The following is a 21,588-nucleotide window of genomic DNA, read 5'->3' on the forward strand; positions in this document are numbered from 1 at the left end:
CTGTCTCCTTCACTGATTCCCATGTTTTGACAGTTGAGAAATGGTGAAATAACTAGTTTATGTTTTTGAGATGTGATCCAAAGGCCCGTCTGGCCACTTATTCCCGAATAATTTGCTTATTTATAAAAGCCGTGGAGGGCGGTTTGAGAAATTCCAGGCTTTACTTTCAGTTTCCGACTCGGCGGTTTATGGGTCTGCAGCGTGTGAAGGATAACCGAGGTAGATGCCCCATGAAGCCAAGCAGCATGGAGGGGTGAACGTTTCAGCTATTTCAGGAGTGACCCATAAAGTGCTGCATTCATCAATATTTTCACACACCCAGTGATTTAACAATGGCTCATATGATTTCGCTTGATGTGACAAAAAAAAAAAAAAAAAAAAACACAACAGAAAACTCTTTGAGATGATGAGGCAGAGAGCGCTCTGAGCTGCTCTGTGTCTGTCCGTCTGTCTTCACGGCGACGTTGCGCCAAAGATACGCAGTCAAACAGACGGAACCTAATGGAGAATCGCTGTTTGGACAAAGAAAATAAAAATAAACTCATAAATTATATTCGCTTTAAAATTACACATTTTTGCAGCTGCACCTACAAGCCAGTTAAGTCTTAAACCTCTGAAAAATAATCAGACACTTTCACTTGGAAGGAAGAAGATATTTAACTACCCTATCTAATAATTATAAACTATTTTTTGTCTCAAACAATGTATAAATGAGTAAATATCAAAAGTCAGAATGCAAGTGAGAAGGGGTTCACTGATATAAATCAGCCACGATTTCCTTAATTTTGGGAAATCGGTGACAGGTTGATGCTCAGATGTGAAGCTGATCTTATCCACCGATTTTATCTCCTCGGTAAAGATCTAGAAATCAACCTCTCTGCCGTCAGAGAGGCTTGACTGAAAGCCCCGCCCACCAGGTCATGTCTGCATGCTTGCACTTGACAACAGTCGCCCCACTGTTGCCAACTCAGTGACCTTCCTGCTATATTTAGGGACAAAATCTGATCTGTCATGTTAGGTTTTTTAACGATTGGTAACCAGCGGTCAGACATAAAACTACAACTGGTCCGCCGCTCCAAGTGACAAGAGTCTTAGATTAGTGTAGTAATGTAATCTAAAAATAAAATTTGACTGTTTTTCCCATCAGGATGTGAGGGAAATGTGTTCTTCTTTCACATCCAACTCGATTCCATAAGGGAGGAACCTACAGAGATTTAGAACCTGTGCCAAAGCTGACGCCCTGCCAGTCGCAGAGAGAGCGCTCTGATACCAGCATGTTGGAGCAGAATCGGACTGAAACCAGAGACACAAGTTGGTTCTGTGTAAATTGGACCAAAGTAAGATCCTGTTTTCAGGTTCTGTCGTGATGGTTCTGGTCCTGACAGCTCAGCCTCCTGAGACTGATAAACTCTTGATAAATGTTAGATCTTTAATTGGTTGAGACTAACTATTATACATAAAACCTTTTTAATTGTCCGGGTGTAGAAGAGAATCGGAGTTGTAATTTTTTTTATTTTAGATGTCTATTTTTGTATTCCACTGGCTAAGTTAATCATTTTGTGAAAATATCTTAGTTTTACACTTAAATGTTTGATTACTAACCCTTCTTATAATCTTAAATTGGAGTATTGATTAGCGTTAGTTTTTGATTTGAGATTAAAAAAATAATAAAAAAACCCGATTCATTTTTGATGCAAGCATGTGTTCCACTTCCTGTGCTCACGTTTGGTCAACATTTTGCCCAAAACTAATGGGCTTCATCAAATCCATGTTACTTCTATTTGTGCTCTAGATTACATGTTTGAAACCATGCTGTTGATGATTTTTGTTTTTAATCACATTTTCCTTTAAACTTAATATCTAGTTTTGCAAAAGTGAAACTTTTATGCCAAGTGGGTTTATTTTTTATTCTTCCATTTCTGATTCTCTTGCTGGTGTGAAAATCCTTTGACAAAAGTTGCTTTTTTGTAACTTTTGCCAGCTGTATTAACATACAGTCTGTCAAACGCAGCATCCTCGTCGGGCCATTATGTCGATAATTAGAACCAGTTGATTCTCCAACCTCCGCTTCACCTTTTAGTCCAAAACCTCCCACTTCAACACACCGCAACAGGCTGCGTACTCAGCTGATCTGCTTCATCGATGTAAAATACAGAGATCATTATACGGCTAAGCTATAGCACAGACTCCCCTGCTGCAGATGAGTGTGAGCGCATGCAAATGTGTGCGCGTCCATTCATAAAGTGTGCTCATCTATTTGTGCGTAAGTTCATTGGCTCACAAGTTGCATAAATGGTCATCTGTGTGTGTTCAAGATTATGCGAGTGTAGGCGTAGGGGGAACCTGATCTGATCTGTGTGGGAGGAACCGGTTCCTTTTTTCCCCCCACTCACAACTGTTCAGACAGACGGCCTGCTAGAGAGATCAGACTCTCAGACTAACTGGACCAGAAGCCATTAGGACATACTAGACACGCTGCACCTTTTTTTTTAAAAGCTGATACTTTCTCTTTTTTTTTTTTTTAAATATCTAGCTCTTAAATTATCAGGGGGCAATAAAAAGAAAAAAACATTTTAAAGTAAATTCGCAACACTAATCAAATCATTTCCCCGCGATCCGACGCACAGCATGGGCCAACAACGGCCAAAGTGTCCTGAGATTTTGCCCTTTATTTTCCTATGTTCTGTCTTTTTGGGAAGGAAAACAGATCTGGCACTTGAGTGTGAGGGCAGTTCAAGCATGACATGCCAGAACTACATTTTGTCTTTAATACAAGTGATTCTCCAGACCTCACAACTATCTTTAGCTTGGGTTTTCTCTGAAACTGCTTTTCCAAAACTCTCTAAATATTGCCAGAAATGCTATTAGTATTAATGATATATCATTAGTTGTTTTTAGATATATATATATATATATATATAACAATTTTTTTCCTTCACTTCTATTACCTTTGTGAATCATGTTGTAATGGCTGATACGACGTCTGCGGTGTCCCCTCAGGAAAAACATTGGCACTAAATGTGGATTAAGTCTTCAGCACCGTTTAAAGCACTCAAAATGAATCTGTTTTGTTTCCTTCAGTATTTTTTTTTCTGATTCAGGTTTTATTTTATTTTTTTTTATTTGGCCTTTTTCACCAACGCTTGCCACGTTGCAGAAAAAAGTCAATACAAACTCAAACAACTTCTTTGTTTGTAAGAAATTTTACCCACTGTCCTAACTCAAATTATTGGTGAGCTATTTCCATTTGCTAAATGCCCGGATGACGAGAGAATATTTCTTGAAAAGGTTTTTAAAGACAACACCTCAAACACATTGTTTCCAATTACGAAATCATAAGAAAATAAATAAATAAATTGACCTAGATATCAGGGCAGTAATGTGGACCTCTACAAGTCTGCTTCGTTCTTGAGCACAAAGTCCAGATACCTCAAAGTACCACGTTCATTTGTTCAGACAATTGCATGCAAGTACAAAGACAGGCTCCGTGTGCAAAAGAGAGAACATCTTTGGTTGCAAAATGTGTGAGTCAACCATTAAATAGAATAAAAAACCTTGTAGAAATGCTGACCAAACCGGTGTGAGCTGGAAGGCCACTCAGAATGGAAGAAGTCATTATTAGAAAGCAGCATGAAAAGCCTCCCTATAGTATAGTAAGTGCGTTTAACGACATAGAGAGTAGTCCTATGGTTTGATTAAAGAAAAATGAAAGCATTTGAGCATAATGACCATTGTTATATTTGGAGGAGAAGCGGAATAGTGTTGCAAGCCTGAGAAGACAATCCCAGTTGTGGTGGCAACGTCGTCTTAAGGAGGCGATTTGCCGCATAAGGAAACATTTCACACGATGCATGGCATCACGACAAAAACAGTCAAAGCAACACCCAAAGACATGCCGGATAGCCAACATGTTTGACCCAATCCACACCGCTTTAGGCAGTCCAACCAGACAGAAACTGTGTGTAAACCTCTTAATACGAAGAAAGATTTTTTTTAAAAAATCATGGAAATGCAGTTTAAGTTAATGTGAGACAGTGAAAAAAAGCTTGTTATTTTTGTATCTTTTATTAACAGTGTATGTAAACATGCAGCCTCAACCCTCCAAACATCAGTAATGTGTATTGACCATCAGCCAGTCACAGTACTTATTTAGTTACTTTAGTTATTTAGGTTGACATTTTGAACTATTCACGCCATCGGTCCGACACAAATTCATGCTACATGCTTGAAAGTGAGCCTCGGTTAGCCCGTCCGGTCAACCCCGACCCTACCGCCTTCAAAACCCATTTAGACGTCAGCGGGCCTCTGCATGCGGACGTTTCTTCACCTTTCAATTTTCAACCACAGTTAGATGAGAGGCACCATCATGTTCTCTACAGCCATCAGACGAAGGTTTACTCGGATGAAAGGCTTTGTCTTTCGCTGAGATCAGCTAAACTGAACAATTAAGAAAACGTAAAGCGCATCCTGTTTATTTTCACAAAGCCAAATTCAAAAGAATGGAAAAATAAAAAATACAGTTTCTCGTGTCAGAGAAGAGGCTGGAAAGATGGACAGGCAAGGTTATGGGAAGGCAAGCACGGTCAGGATGCACACACTGGAAAGCCATCACCAACCAGATTCTGGCCAGTGGCACTCCAGGGAGAAAAGAGGAAGAGCAGAGGAGGAGAAAAGAGAACAAGCATGTGGAAAGGTAAAGAAGAGGACAGCAAAGGGACAAAGGCAGATGTCCAAGTAGCCATACCTGCAGATGCAATTTTGCAGCCCACTTCAACCCTTCCTCCCACCCCTGCTCTTATGCTCGCCTGTTACTCCGCTTCTTAATCTTGCTTTTTTTTTTATTTCCTCTTTAGCCTTTCTTATTCATTTTTATTTCAACCTTTATTTTTAAAAAAGCAAATATTGCTTTTTCCAAGATCATTTTGGCCAAGGCAAAGAGCAGCAAAAAAAAAAACAAAAAAAAAACCAAACGGATTTCCTCTGTTATGTTAAAAACAAACCAGCAGCTTGAAATGAAAGGGAAATCTGAACTGAAATGTAAAAACAAAAGCATCGATTCTGTTTGTTTCAGATAATTGTGCCTTAAATTTGCTCTTGTAAAAAGCTTTCGTTGGCTCTTGTGTCTCCCGTAGCAGCGAAAGTATCCCCTAAAAAAACCCCACAATTTGGTTTTAGAAAACATCTGCGTGCCATCATAAATTCAAAATGGAAACTTTATAAGCTTTATTGGTTGGAACCGGCAATTACTGGGACAAGATTTGAAAATACAGTATGCTCAGAAAAAATATGATTTACGCCCAGATTTACAAACATTTTATTGGTCAGCTCGAGTTATTTTCCACTTTCAGGGATGAATATTCGAAATGGCCATTACCACCATAGTTCCAGCATGATCTCTGTGATGCTACAAACTGAGTCAGAAACCAAAGTCTGCACTTAGAAACAATATCAGAAATGCCACAAGTCTGTTAAATAACACAGTTTCATTATATATTGTTATGTTACATAAATATACATTTTGTTTTTATATCAGTTTACATTTTAATAAGACAACTTTTAATGAGTACAAATTTGTGGGTTTGTAGAGGTCATGTGCCATATTTCTTTTTTTAGAAGTACTGTGGGGTTTTTTTTTTCTCTCTATAGTCTTGATACGCTGGTGAAAATCCACGGAAAGTCTTGTTCACGATGCCTCACTGTAAAACAAAGAGTTCGCATAAAGTAATAGAAAAAGGAAACATTAAAAAGTTCCTTGTAAAGGAAGTGGAAGTGCTACATAAATCCTTCAAAAGTCTTTAAAACGCATCACAAGTCTGGTCCGTCTTCAAGCTGCAGTGGTTGTAATAAAAATCACATGAAGCCCCGTCAGAGTCGTGAACATTTTGTCCGTGTGGTTTGTGCCCTCGGCGTTAGCTGCGGATGCTCGTCTTCCTGTCTCTGTCTTTGTTCTGCGATAGAAAGAAAACACGGTGTCAGATCGTCAGGAACGTTCAGCTTGGATCTAATGATGCAACATTGAGAAGGCGACGCCAGAAAACGTGGGGATTTTTCACATTTCTGGCGTTGATGTCGACCTCCGGCGGCGGGACCGGGGTCACGGAACTTCCGCTTCAGACAACTTTCGCCGTCTGCTGCGGCAACAGGATTTGGTGTTCTGCAATCAGTGCGGCTTTGTGAGCATTCGGCCTCTGGTTGCCGAGAAGGCAAGTCGGCCCCGACCGGCTGCAGCAAACTCACAAACACATTCCACACAGTAGCAGGGCAACATTTGCTGCGGCAGCAGGGAGCAGCACGTGTTTTGCTTAATTCGATCGCAGGCTGAATGATGACATCATGAGCTGATTTATAAGCGCAGCGTAAGACGATATATTCCTCATTTATCTGTGGTATCGGAACAGAGGAGCCCTGATTTCCTGGCTGGTGAGGAGGCTTTCTCTATCTGGCCAGGAAAATAACATCACTTTTTCCCTCCTCACCTAACCTCTCCCCTGCTCGCTGCGCCGGCCATCCGCCGCCGAGCCCAGCTCAAAAGGCTTTTAATGAGGTTATTTTCTGAGTGATTTGCAACGTATTCAATCTTTGCTGTGCCTCAAAAATTAATGATATCTGATCTAATGCTGTTAAGACCTAATCCCTGGCCGTTGATAAATGGTTCCCAATCAAAATCTGTTCTCGTTCAAATTGAACTTGGATGGGTTTATTGTATTTTCTGCCAAAAAAAGTTTGGGAGATTTCTTTTATTATTATTTTTTTTATTACTCCCTGCTCTTTTTCCTTTCTCATATCATCTCAGCTAACCTTCTCCGACTCCCAGCTTGGCCTCCTTCTCAACACCTGCAACACATTTCCTTTATTTCAGACGGAGCACGAGGTGTAGGTGTTTGGAAAAGTCCATGTGACTGACATCAGCAACGGTGGGTAGGTGTTTGGACGGGCGTCAGGTGGTAATCGGAGGATGAAATCACAGGGTTTGGACAGGAATCGGTCCTCCCACTGATTGGGGCGAGTGCGCGGAGACGGCGAAACCATTATTGACAATCCGTCCTCCAGCTGGACAGAGAGGAGTGTCATTAGTAGATTGTGATTGAACCACTTGTAGTTGGCTGCGAAAGCGAGCGTGAGCAAACGCGCACACATTTAGAGGTCGGTGCTTTGTGTGCAGGAATTTACGTTTCAAAGGAGCAGCTACTTCATGTGACCTTTTCATGACATTAAATTCACAGCTTTTTTTAACGCAAGTTCGCTGCTCAAAATGCCCCGCTAAAAAAAAAATTAAAAAATTCATTTTCACCCTGAGGCTTTCGCAAAATGTCGATGATCATCTTCTTTTTAGATACAATAGAATAATACAATCAAATTTTCTTAACTTAAACAGACAAGAAAGTCAATTTATAAAGATTTGCTGAACTTCAGTGCCTGAACTTCATTTTGCACTTGAGAGATCTTCAGGAAATACCTAAAGCTCAGATGCTGCACGTTCATCTTGTCTCATCTAGTCAATTCCTCACACAGGCCTCGTTAAAGTCCAGCCCAGGGAACCGGCTTTAGACAATAATTTGGTCAAGACAAACCTGAGGATGTTGCACAAGAAGCGGCATTTAGTTTCAATGCACTTGGCTTCTTGAAATACAGATGGAAAAAGTTACCGTTTTCTGCAGCTTAGCCGTAAAGGTCAAAGATCGCTTTATCCGTCCATTTCTGTCATGTGTTAGCTTTGTTTGAATGTGATTTTTTAACAATTTTTTATGGGAGATCATTTTTACTACTAGTCTTTATTTAGGGTTTTTATTATCTCTGTTCTTTATTATTCTAGTGACTCTGCATAAATAAACCTGCTGCACCTGAAAAACACGAACAGTTTGAGAGCATCAGACGTGCAATTTTACCCCTAACAGTTTTTGCCCAGAATTGAAGCCTTAATCTGAGTTTCATACATTTGATTAGATTAGTACTTATCCACTATCATTGAATTTGGATGCATTGCTACTTAAGTTACATCCTGAAGTGCAATAACTGGACTACCCCAACACATTGTCCTTGGTCCTTTAGGTAGTGGTTAGAGATGGAGCCGTCCTTCAAGAAGCTGATAAATCTGCAATTCTCACTGTTTCCTGATATGTGAACATTTGTGATCTAATTTATCGCCTAAGGTATCGTAAAAAATAAACATAGTTTAATGTATGTGAAATTAATTAAGATTTTTATACTGTATTACTAAATAAAACTGCTGAAGCAAACAATATGCTCTGTAGTTGTTCTAAAATAGCACTCTATATTTAAAAATCTTTAAACGTGCATGAGTTATATTAGTCTGGCTGCACCTACACATACGTACAACACAATTTAATCTACACAACACATTTATTTTTCACCATGGTAACAGATCAGAAGCGATCAATTAACTAATTTATTATTTTTTTCAATGGATAACAAATTAAATACATTACTACCCAATAAGCTACAATAGTTCTTAATACGGCAAAATATTTTAAAATGACACAAGTATTTAGTACTGATTTATTAAACACTAAATTACAGGGATACCAAAAATACCAGTACATTTCAAAGCAAACAGCAAATATGCTACCATTAAAAATAAGTTAAAGAATAGATATTACAATTAAATAAACTGAATTAAAAAATATCAAATTGAGTTGGATTTGTTGGGTTCAGTGACAGCCCTTCATGCACCTCTCAGTCGCTCAGCCCTCCACCTAATCGGCAGAAACAAATCGGAACGCTCTACCCCATAGAAATATAGAAACTAGGGCTAAAAAAAGGGTTAAAGGGTAAAATGTGGTTCAGCTTTTAACTCTCAGACCTTATAAACTCCTTGAATTGTGGCGTAATCCAGCAATGCGCACTTCAAAACTAAGAGTAAGGCAGTGGGCGTCGTGGGATTTTTAGCCAAAAATGTTAATTTTTTTTTTTTTTTTTTTGTGAAAATGAATTTAACACAGCCTGGGAAACTGCGGCCAAACTGTAGCACTCCTGTTATCGTACTCGCTTTCCCAACACAAACCATCAAACCAACAGCTGCGAGACACAAGTGCAGCCGCGCTCTCCGGTGTTTGCTGGAAAGCGCTGTGGAAAATTGCAGGCATTTATCAGTGGAAGGAAAAGTACTCTGGGTTGGAGAAAGAGGATATACACCGAGAATTTCGCTTAAAACCTGGGCGTTGAAATTAGCCAATTTACCAAAATTACATCAAATTAGTACGGAGTCATTAGACGAATCGTCCCGCGTCTCGTCGTGAGCAATCGGTGACAGCTTGGAAGCGCAGCTGTAGCTGCTGAGGCTTGGATCTGAACTGGTTCAATCCCAACAGGAGGAGGGGTCGCCTCCAGGCCGGCCTGGTAGTCAAAACAATCTGCTAAAGACTAATAGGTCACGGTCAGATGACGGTTCTGCTCTTTCTTCCCTCTTTCCACACACACATACCGGGAGCTTCCCCAGAGGGCGATTTGTCCAACCCTAATATGATTACCTGATGATGTTTGCTCAAGATACAATATGAAGATATCACCACCCTGAAACAATATTATTGTTCTATTAAGGTGAAAAGCAGCCTGTTGCAGTCTGGATGTGAAGACACTAAGCACTTTCATTAAAGTGTCTCATCAACTCACAAATTTAAACTTTTCTTTTTTTCTTTTTTTGCGAAACTCAACCCTGCCGATTTTTTACCTATAATTCTGGATTTTCCATGCACTTTTTTTTTTTTTTTTTCTCCTGTCTTAAGCTCGGTCTGTCAAATAAAAACATCTAATTTAGTCCCTGGCTGCATGAGGACAGGACTGACTAGTTGGAAAAAATAATTCCACTTGGGCTCGGGCCTGCATTCATATAAGGACATTGGTATTTAACCATGAAATGAAAGCGGCTTATATCCTTCTAGATTATTAAGTGAAAATATTTAAGACTGTGTCACTGTCTCCAGTGGCTTATATAAGCTGTAGTTACCCTAATAAATGACAATCAATTAAAAAAATCACACATCAGACCTTTAAAGTGAGCTAACTAGCAGACCAAAATGTCCCAATTTGCCATTATGTGGCTTGGACGTAGACGCATACCGATTATCGGTATCAAGGTTTTAAAAAGTTACAGTTTCAAAACCGCTGAAACTTTCCTTTGTAGCGTTTAAAGTCCTGTCAGTGAAATACCAAAGAAAAAGTGGAGTTTTCTCCGGCTGTACAAAGGATATAGTAATGCAGGGCGGCCCCTACCCCACATGTTGCTGCTCACCGCCAAACAGCTTACTTCTTATTGACTTCTAAGTTGTCCATGAAGTAAAACAAACACCAAACATATACAAAAACAAAGCTATAAAAATGAAACAAAAACCAGCAGCTTGGAAAAGGGACACTTTTCCAAGCCTAGTCAAAGGAAAGTTGAAATAAAGATATTTAAAAGAACAATCAGAAGAAAGTTTATATGTAGCCCTCAACATATTTATTGTTATTTTATTCGACTAATGCAACACAAAAAACAGCAAACATCATCACACTTTTACAGGACGCAAAAATTAATAATCCGTAGACAGTTTGGATTACACGCCTGTTTGCTAAAATGCCAACTAACATGAGCTTCTACTTTGCTAACAGACCTGCAGCCTGTTGGGTTAAATGTCTTTGCAGTGGATGCCCACAACTGGGCCGGATCGCAGCGCCCAAGATGCTTAGGGTCACAGAGTGTTGGACGCACAGCTGGAAAAGAGGAAAATGTGGATCCATCACAAGTGATGTCACTGCAGTTTTCGACAATAATATCACCATTGCATCATTTTCTGATATCATGCCGCCCTATTTGTCACTCATTGTTGGCCTCCTATGATGCTATTCCTCCGTTACGGTTAGAGCACATGAAAAATTAGTTGATGATTTGGTTTGGCTACGTCAAGCAACTTGTAGGACCGCCATAGCTGCTAGAGTTGACAGCGCAGTGTTTTTTTTTTTCTGCCTTGTGGCACTGGTGGCCTTTTAAGCCTTTATTATACAGAAAAAAATGGCTGCCTTAAGGACCGACAGCCTCCAGGTCTCGGGCCTCCACTCCCAACACCACACAATGTGACATCATGACGACTCGGGTTTTAAAGCTATAGTTACCAAGCATTTCTCTACCTGGAGGAATACAACTGATTAAACAGCTAATTTCACTTTGTTATATTTGTGATGCTGTAAGAAAGGCACAAACGAAAAAAAAGGAACAATATTCTCCAAATTGAACGGTTCATATACTCATAATTTTATATGCATGCTGTGAGCACTTGAAAACCATACTTAAATCAATCACCAAAAAGTAAATAAAGCTTCAAAAATAGGAGTAATATTTAATATGTTGTATTGTTTAGCAGCAGTAGGGATAACTGTAGCTTATCCTGTAACTAGACAGGCTACAGGTTGTCATGAGAATCCAATGCCAGCCTCTGTTTTCCTTGGATTAGAACATATTCATGTTACCTTACTATATCTTCTTGATACAATCAACTGATTGAGTTTAGATTGCCCCGTTTGCACATGTATTTTATTACCGCCATATTTTAATGCTGCAATGAGCAAAACAAGCCTGATTTTATTTTCACTTTGTTCTGCCCCATTATGCCGATAGCGTTACTTCATCACCGGCGCTAACATGTCCGCCCTCCAACAGCAAATTTGTCATTAGCTTCAGCAGATATTGTTTTAAGAAGCAGCCTAATTAAAAGCGCCGACTTCTGCTTTCCTGTTCGCCATGTTGCATTTCTCTCTGCCAGGCCCGGAGCTCCGTATTTGTGTTTTAATTTGCCCTGCGAGCGGCTCCGTCCCTGGAGGCCAAATGACAACAGAATGATAGTTTTGCTAATAGATTTTGTTATCGGACCCGACTTCTTCTGTTGGTGTTGAATTAGGGGGCTCAATTGCTTCCATGTGTGCCGCAAGCATACAGACGGCTCTGCGTTTGACTGCATGACAAGCTGGACGTGGGGGAGAATATATATATATATATGTTTTTTAAAAAGACAGCCGCAGAATATGACCCTAGCCTGATGCACCTCATTAGCACAGGTTCAAACGAAACGCACGAAGGCGATGCTGCTGCTTATGAGGCACAAATCATTAACTCCCAGTCAACTCCGGCTCCATCGCTCTTTCATCTATGACACTGAAACGTCAGCTTCATGCACGAGAGTGACGCAATGCTTTTTCCAGCTAAAACAGTCTTAATATTCCAAAGAGCTGTGAGGACCGCAGCCATTAGCGCGCTCCTGAACACGTCCCAGCCACGCATTTAAGCTCTCTTTGGGCGCTCGCTTGATTGGGGCCTCCATAAAGACGCAAAGCGCGGCTTAAAAGCAAACGTCCAAACTGGGGGACGAATAGCGGAGTTGATTATCCCCGCTGACTCGTTGGCCACCTTCCTCCTCGTCTCCAGCTCCGTTTCCAAAACTTCCTGCCCGCCATTAGTTTTAGAAGGCGTTGAAAGCGCAGCGGCCATCCAGAGCTGCTCAGCTATCATACATGGTTTGTTTATGCAGTCTGGATAGACGCAAAGAGCTGCCATCTGGCTGACATGAAAAGGGAAATAGAAATAAAACGCTTTTATTAAAAAACTCTCAAGAAAGGTTGTGCACTCACGCGTATATATATATATATATATATATATGTGTGTGTGTGTGTGTGTGTGTGTGTGTGTGTGTGTGTGTGTGTCATTTGTGGAGGTGTGAGTGTAAGCAGAGAGGGCGTTCCACAGAGCGCGGTTTCCAGGCTCCTTTACCATCACCATCAAAGCTCAGCCTCAATGTGTTTCTAATAGCAGCCGCTGAATTAAACACTGGCTGCACTGCCTCAGCAGAGGATAAATCATTTACAGAACAATTAGCTCATTTGTTGCTCTGCTCCGTTCTGCCAATGACTTCCAGACACAGAGAGCTAGCCGAGGGAGGACGTGTCTGATGTGTTTGTGAGGTGACTGTGTGGGCAAAAATTTGCAAAAGTCACCCGATTCGACTGAGTCATCCAATAAATGACACGATCCGCTTTGATACACGACTCGCCGCAGCGAGTCTGTGCTTTTATCCCGCAGTGAAGCAAAACAGGCAAATGGAAATCAGCTGTTTTCTGAATTCACCGCAAAGATTTGGCCTCTTCTTTTCTTACACCCATAGATAACTGTGCGTACAAAGCGCTTCGGATCAGCAGCTCCGAGCAGCAGGAGAGGAGCACACGCATCACGTTTCATCTGCTGTGCCACTGACTTTGAACCTCTCTTTTAATTTTGAGAAATTCACTCAAATCATAAATAAATATGGGCTGCACCCTAAAATGCCAATAAAATTGCCCATTTCAAAGGGAACAATGGTCTATTTACAGCAACCACACCATAAGTACCAAGATAATTGGATTTTTTCCAGCGTTTTTATGTTGTTTCCAAACATCTGACAGCTCTTTTATGCCATAAAAAAAGAGCTGTAAAACCCCCGATATTGGGCAAATCGTCTCGACTTGTAATACAGGGATTAAAAGGAAAGAAGTTCTCAATTGCAGTCATTGGCAGACAAATTACCACTTTTATTTTCTTTTGCCATTAATTTGAGCTGACCCTCTTCCTAGTTCGAGCCAATAGAAATAGGCCACACTTGTGGAAAAAGCTGTAAAAATATACAGAGTTCTGTGCCCTTAAAACAGAAGTAGACAAATTAGCATGGTTAAAGTTGTTATGTACGGAAAGACCATCTTAACTACAAGCCATCACCCCAGGCTCACCTCAACCAGAAGCGAATGGGCCTCCAGAATCTGCTCTGTTAGAGCACGGCTGTGCCGACCGAGATTTCTACATGTTTATGCAGCCTCCACGCTCCCCACACATCAATCTGATGAGATCTGAAGGGAGCAAACCAAATTCATGTGGGCCCCACGCACCATCCGTGGAGTCCAAAGGGTCTGCTAAACCTGACACTGTGAAGATCTATAAAGATCTTTTACTGCAGTACTATAATCGCACACTGAAAAATTTGCTGCAGCTTTATTACTTGTGAGTTTAGAAAAAAAAAAAAAAAGTTCTGACCTCCTTCGCCATGCTCATCATTTTGAGATAAACTTTCCTGCTTTGTTCGCCGCTGCTCCTTTAAACCTGTAATAACTATTCTGATGGGTTAGCAGCTCATTTTCTTGCAATTATTTTCTGGCTAATGACGGACAGCGCACTTCTGTGCTACACTTTTGCGTCTCACCCATTTTGAAAAAAGAGCAATTGAAAACATTGATCAACTTAAAAAAAAGTAAAGTATAAATAAAAACGATGCCTTAGTGGTACAAAATGATTGATGATGTAAAAACGCACATATGTGGCGTGAGCTTTTCTTTCCCTTTGTCCAACATATTAAAAAAAACCTTTGCTAGGGCCTCTGGTGACCTCTCTGGTTATTGACAGTAAATCCTTAGTTATTAAGAAGCTACAGCTTTGTGTTATATGTTGACTGCAGACACCTGAGAGTGAAGGTGGAGTGAGACATCCTTCACAAGATATGTGCATCAGTCATGGTTCAAGAGGCAGGCCCAGTTCTGCTCATTCACCGCCTCCCCATTTTAGTTAACACAACCATCAAAGGCATTAATGCAGAAACTCTCTCGTCATTTTACTCATCATTCCAGTTTTTTTTACTCTGTTTTATTGTCTGTTCTGAAAGTCTGATTTAACAACTTAAAATAGTTCCAATATTCCAACATCCAGACTGAACAATTGTACAATTACTCCATTAAGAAATTAGAAGTGTTGATATTTTACACTTTGGAACAATAATGGTATTTTTACCAACTGGCATTGTAATCAATTGAACTTGATAATTGCATCATGATTGAATTGCATATAGTTGGATCCAGATATGGATAATAATTAGCTACATTTACTTGAGTACAGGAACGTTTTGGACTATTCAGTTTTACTTTTACTTCAGCAATACTATTATTAAGAATCACTACTCTTACTGGAGTAAAATTTCTGGATACTTTACCCACTAAGAGTAAGGTCACTGAATAAGAGTTTATGTCAAAGTGAGACTTCGTCTTTACACACACAAGCTTTGTTCTTCTAATGATGTTTTCCACATACTGTTAATGGAAATCCACCTTGTTCTACCATAATACCTACTATAAGTACCAGTGTAAAAAGTTTTATATTGAAAAAATGAATGAAATCTATATATAACAATCATTTTAGTCTTTAAGATACCAGAATATGCACATAACTTTATTTTTTTTGTCTGAGGTCATCATTTTCTAATATTAAATCAGATGTTTTTATCAGTTACTCAGTACTTGTGTAGCCTTTTATTCAGATGCCATTTTAGTTGAGTAAATACATGCTGAAGCAGTGCTGCTCTTACTTGAGTACAATTTTTCTACCCACCTCTGACAAGATTGTATTGTAAAGAAGTGGATTTGTCTGACAATGACAAATGATACACAACTGAGTTGTATTTAGCAAAACCGCATATGAATTGGAGCAATTTCTAAAGTAAAAAAAAAAACCCAAACAAACAAACAAAAACAAAAAGATCTAATGGGTTCCCAGTCTTAATGAGTGACCAAATTGTTTCTAGAATCCAAGTCATATTCACCAATCTGCACTCAAAAAGCTTCACAAAAACTGGCGAACAGCTTTAAGGTTTAAGTGGCAAAAAGAAAACTGAAATCAAATTTACAACCTTCCCAGTTGACAGACTACACATCACATTGACCTGCATCCATCAAAGTGTGACATTAGTGTAACTGTGTCCCATATAAATGTCAATGAAAATGTTTGTTTTCCGAGTGCAGCAACACAGATAAATTCAAATTCAGTCAATTTCCTTTCTCCCTATGATATTGATATAAAAAATAATAATCACTTTATTTATCTTTGCTTTAATTTACAGCTTTCTTCGACCCTTGGATCAAGTCCAGCAGATGAATAAATCACATTAGTATTCACCGCACTACATGCCTGAATATGTAACATGTGACGCCGTGTGCGCAGCAGTCATTAGTAACAAGGCTGTTTGTTTTGAAACACTTACACCGTAGTCACCCATAATAAGAGGAAATGACTGTACACTTTTCTCACTTTCACCCTCTGCTGCGTTGGAAATGGGAGTAACTGAAGCGGCTGGTTTAAGCAGACCTGACAGCGGTGATGAACCTCAATAACTATGAAAACATACGAAGAAAGAGCTCTGAACAGAAACTCCCCTCTTACCTCTTCTGGCTCTTTCTCTGTAATCACCAGCGCCAACTCTGCCCTCCAGCCCACTCCAACACACTCCAGATATTTGGCAAAGAAACGCTCTCAATTAGCGCTAATCACAGTTAATCGTTTACGTTCCAGGACTAGATGGACTACTCATTTTTTATTATTGTTAAAGTAATCAAATAAATTTGAACTGGAGAGTGTTAATAATATACATAGAGACGAGATCTTATGTAAGCCGAAGAGAAACGCGGTTAAACATTTGCAATCCATCATAAGGCTTATTATGAAGTCTCGTTCTGTGTGTATGAATGCAGATTGCTTGTAATGATTTTAAAAACAGCAGTGATTCAGCATATAAGCGATTGAAACTAAATCTTAATCTGCATTATTCCAGCTTACAGTGAATAATGACGCGTTCTCTCTGCAGTAAACATGAGTAACGTACTTTATTATGACTCCATCCCACAGAAACCCTCCCTTTGTTACACTAAGCTTATTACAACGCTAAAGTGAGCCGACGGGTATTTATGCATAAACACAGACAGATACGAGACAAACACAACCGTGTGCTCCTCTGAACAATTACTAATCTGGTGTTAAATTCTGTAATAATACACTTAGTTAATATCCGTTTTAAGGAGTGTATTATGTTATGCAGGAAACCCAAAACACATTCAGTGCTACTCCACAGGTATTATAAAAAGCAATAATATAAGAATTTAAGACTAATTTGTGTATTTTGTATTGGAAGATGAGCCTCTTCAATTGAGTTTGATAGATGGTTATTCTGCAATTACAAAGGTAGATAAGGTATTTTTTGTAAGTAAATACACTACAGTTATAATGAGGACTGGCTCCCGTACCTCTAGTGGATGAACAACATAACAATAAGTTTGTAGAAAATAAGGGAATAAATCCTCCAAGAGGGCCTTGATCTTAAGTTGCTTTTAGACCCTTCAAACCACTTAAACTGAAAACATTCATATCCATGAGAGACAACACTAATATGAAGGTTATTTACAAAGTTTGTAGTTGTTTTTCTCAGCCGTGTCACTTTGCTACTTGTCCTCGCTGGGCCTGTATCTCTTCACCTCATCAGCTACAAATCATCAGTCATCTCAAAGTTCAGCAGTAAACCTTTTGTTTTGAAGTTATAGTTTGTGCAGTGGCATTAAAATGCTCCATTACTGTAGTTTGCAGACTGATAAACTGATCAGTCGAGTTGATGCAGCCAGTAGACTCAGAAAAACTGAAATTTAGAGTACTAACATGGATGTATTTTGACTGAGAGGAAGTAATATTTGCACATATGGATATAAACTGTTTGACTTGTTTTCCAAATGCTAAAATCTGATTAAAACGGGCTTGAGAACAGCGAGTCTGTTAGCTGCCTTCGTCCGTCTGATCGACTAACTTTTTGGACGTCTCTAAGTATGGAGTAAGCTTTTGGATTTTGCAACAAGCTGCTGTGTTTACAATGGGACATACAGTCATTATGTTCCTGTGCTTTTCCAGAGCAAGTAGTTGCTTAGGATTTAGCTAATGGGGCCTATTAGCTGATCAGGCAGAATGTTTCAGACAGCTCCAGTCTACATAACCTCTCTACTAACACAGAGGATGTTTGCTTGAGTAAACAACGTCAAATTAATGTATGGGAGAGAAGAGTCAATATTTAATAATGCTCAATATAAATATCTGCAGTTTGAGTGAACTTAAATGGTTAAAGTCCGCTAACGTATAGCTGATCAGCTTTTAGCCTCCCACTGTTTTGAGGTTTTCTAACATACTGTTTTTTTTTTTTTTAGAAATCTCATTTGAATAATGTAATAGGTCAGGAACTATTACGGTAGCCTGCCTCACCCCGAACCAGTCTCCTTTAAATGAAGTAGTGCTTAACTTGTCGTGGATATGTGGAAGAATCTAAACCTTGGATCTGAACCGATGGAGGTGAAGCAACATGTTTACATATAAACCAGTGAGTCACACCACAGTATCTAGTACACTCCTGTTTTAGCCAATTGAGAAATGTGGTTTTAAAATAATGGGGTATAAATTCTGTGTTGTGGACAATATTCCCAAAGACCTTCCCGCTGTGATGGGATGGGGTGAGGGGTCTCTTTCAACACCCCTTGCCCAGGGGGCTCTGCCTTTTTTAATCTGGCACTGCTTCCAGAAACTTTATTTTGAAACGCCCAAATGGCCTTAAGGTTACTGTTATATCATTTCCATAATATCACCAGTCTATATAAAAGATATTTATTACAAGGTGTGTTTTTATAAAAACTTCGTCTCTAACTAATCTCATATCGCCCTTATTTGTTTTTCTTCAAAACTTTGATAAAATAACCAAGAAATAAAAAGAATAGGCGATGACTTTCATGTGTGTTCACTTCATCATTTGAAAGGGTTTTAGCTCACAAAAGAACACTGGGACTTTTTATCCGGCTGTAATGGGAACCAGTGTAATGTGACTGACACCCGATAATGAGGGACTTTATCAAAGTGTCCGCGTTTGAGTGCTCCGACATCAGAAAGTTTCTAAACTGTTTTCCGCGCAGCATGCATTTACAGGTCGGCCATGCATCTGCAGCGGCCGGTTGGTGGCTGCGGATAGTATTACACATTTCTGACTGACAGCCCCGACCTGTGCAGGCCTGATCGATATGCAAAGAAGTAGTTAAGGAGGGAAGGTTCAAACAAAAGGAGATGTGGATGAGAATAAAAGAGGATGTGGGGGTTAAAACGACGGGACAGACGGAAAACAATTGGTGGTGAAACTAACACTGGTTTCAGGCCAGTTATCTCCCAGCTGAGAGCGTCTGGGTGTAGACACTCAGGACGTCTAGGCTTTCAGGCGCACAAGTTCAGAGGGTGAGGCAGAAGGGGTTGGGGGGGATTTGTGCCGCTGAGACTCTGGTTATCCCTCAGCTAAAGGGTCTCTGGGTTTAGACACTGAGGAGGGTATTAGCTTTCACACACTGCTGGGGTAACTGGGGAGTCTGCCAGATGTCAGCTCCTTACCAATAAATCCTGCTAAATGGGCAGCCGGCTCGGTTATAGAGGAAGGCCTGAGTGGACGTCAACTCTCTATCATTCTCCGCTCTGTTTGTCAAAACCCGAACCGAGCTCGTAAATATTTGATTTCCCTCAGCTGATGGCAATCCCTCATTCCCAGTAATTCCTCATCAGACCGATGGTTTCTTGTGGGAGAGTGTTCTTGATTATGACAATTTCCTGTACTGGATCAGATAAACCAAACCTCACACTTTTTAAAGTTCACCTCTGCTTTGTCTTTGAAAGAATGGCAGTTTTTTCTTTCTTCTTATTTTAGATTTTATATCTGTATTAAATTTTGCAGCAGTTTGGATTAAAACCTCGTCAAATCCTGGCTGAAGAATTTACACTCTATTGGACAGATTTCGCGCACGCCCGGTAATAAATCTCACTGTATAAACACGTATAAACTTCAAATTCATATTTTTCGTGCTCATATCGACTGGAGTTCTGAAAAGAAAAAAAAAAACGACTCAGGTCCCCCGAGCTCTCGCTGAGCTCCTGTGACAGAGAAACACTCATGTATATGGAGTGCAGAGGATTTTTTTTTTTTAGGAACCACCTTGAACTCTCAAGCCAGCTGCTCCAGTAAAACCCAACCCCCAGCAGGACAATATTGCATGGTCGTTCACCCCAGAAAGTGGACTCTAAAAGAGGTTGCGCTTTTAAAGCCCCTTAGGGCCGGCTAGGTTTATAGGCACAGTTGCTGATCTCAGGTCAGGTATTTAACACAAAACTGACCCGACCCAACAGCCCGTCCCTGCGACCACCCTGTCGCTATAAATGCGTCTTGATTTGACCTCGTACAGGTGATATCTCTCTGACTTCTTGTTTTTCTGCTCACCATTTTCCGCTGGTTGCTGAGGCAGAAGGTACAGATGTGCTTGGGCTGAGCCGATTGGTCGGACCCTCGGGTGGGGGAGGCGCTGACGTGGAAGAATGGAGGCGAGGGGGCGTGGCACGGCTGTCCGTCGTGAAGCCCTTCGCCCAGGAGCAAGACGTTCCCCAGATGGCTTATGTAGCTGCTGGCCAGACGTAGCGTCTCAATCTTTGACAGTTTCCTGCAGTCAGATGAAACGTGAGTTGCAAAATTAATATGAAACCTGCAGTAGAACGGGTCAATAAAAAACCTCGCTACTTACCTGTCGGCCGGCTCGGTGGGGATGAGCGTGCGAAGCGCCGTGAACGCCGTGTTGACAGAATTGGTGCGATCTCTTTCCCGTGCGTTGGCCGCCGTCCTCTGGCGGACTTCGCCGTGAGGAGACGAGCCCGGGGGTCCGAGCCTGTCCGTCAAGTTTGTGACGCTCACCCCGGCGCCCCCGCACATCTTTCTCTTCCTGTTCACCTTGATGTGGAAGGCGGACTGGGACGACGAGGACAGGCGAAAGGACGCGGAGTGGGAGGAGCTGCTGGTGCGGTCCTCAGAGCCTGAGCCCTCGCTGCAGTTCTCGTCGTCGTCTTCGGAGAGGAGGCCGATGTCTCCGTACAAGAAGCGGCCTGCTGGAGGTGGAGTGCGTAGCATGGCAAAAGTCATCTTTGATGGCTATTTGATCAATCCCGTTCAGGAGCTCTTCCTAGCAAGGCTTTGCTCTCTTGTTTGATTGGGTAGCAAAAACGTGTTGATGCTCCCAATGTGTGTCGACTGGTGGCGTTCGGCAAAGCAGACTTGGTTTATAACCTCCTTTACTCAAAGCAAAACATCAGCAGGTTGAGCTTGAGGTCAAGGGCAGTAAAAGTCGGGTCTTCTGATCTATACCCACAGGTGCATTCAGACTCCAGCTCTGTCTTATTCTCTTCTGATCTACTAAAAGAAAAACATCAGAAAAAAACTCCACATTCCCAAAGTCTGCTTAATCTTCAGTTACTCTGCAAGAGCTCAAAATAGTATCTCCAAATTAAAACTCTGTCTTTCTTTGTGTGTCTTTACTTCCTACTTTATCACTTGTTTCTACCCGCTTCCCTTCCAAAAGTCCAACTAGAGTCAACTGGTCTGTGCCGGCAGATTCATGCTCTTTTGCTTCCAGCTGGTCTCCCCCCCTTGTCCTTCTTCCTCTTTGCCTGTTTGCTCCACGTGTGCGTGCGGTCTGAGTGTTTCAGCCTGCCTCTGGTCTTATAGTCCGAGGGAGGGCCAAGAGGACTGTCGTGCTCCTCCTCCTCTGAGCGTTCAGAGTCCCCCGGCTGCCGTCTGAAAGCAGACCACAGAGACCGGAGGCAAGAGGCGAGCCATCAGCAGTAGTTTGTTTTGGCTGCATGCTGATGCTTTCCAGGGGAAATCCACCCAAAAACAGTGCTTGCATCATCCTCAGGGGCCATAGCAGCTCTCC

General features: G+C 40.9%; 1 protein-coding gene across 1 annotated transcript; it reads right to left on the reverse strand.

Moving 5' to 3' along the window:
- Positions 1-4,126: 4,126 nt before the first annotated feature.
- scx (scleraxis bHLH transcription factor) lies at positions 4,127-21,336 on the reverse strand. Its single transcript, XM_014468751.2, has 3 exons — positions 20,407-21,336; positions 20,109-20,325; positions 4,127-5,948 (listed from the first exon to the last, which is right to left on the reverse strand). Exons 1-3 carry the CDS (start codon positions 20,796-20,798, stop codon positions 5,910-5,912), a joined length of 648 nt encoding a protein of 215 aa, XP_014324237.1. The 5' UTR covers positions 20,799-21,336; the 3' UTR covers positions 4,127-5,909.
- Positions 21,337-21,588: the final 252 nt, after the last annotated feature.

The sequence above is a fragment of the Xiphophorus maculatus genome, chromosome 3 (assembly GCF_002775205.1).
Source record: "Xiphophorus maculatus strain JP 163 A chromosome 3, X_maculatus-5.0-male, whole genome shotgun sequence".
Lineage (NCBI taxonomy): Eukaryota > Metazoa > Chordata > Actinopteri > Cyprinodontiformes > Poeciliidae > Xiphophorus > Xiphophorus maculatus.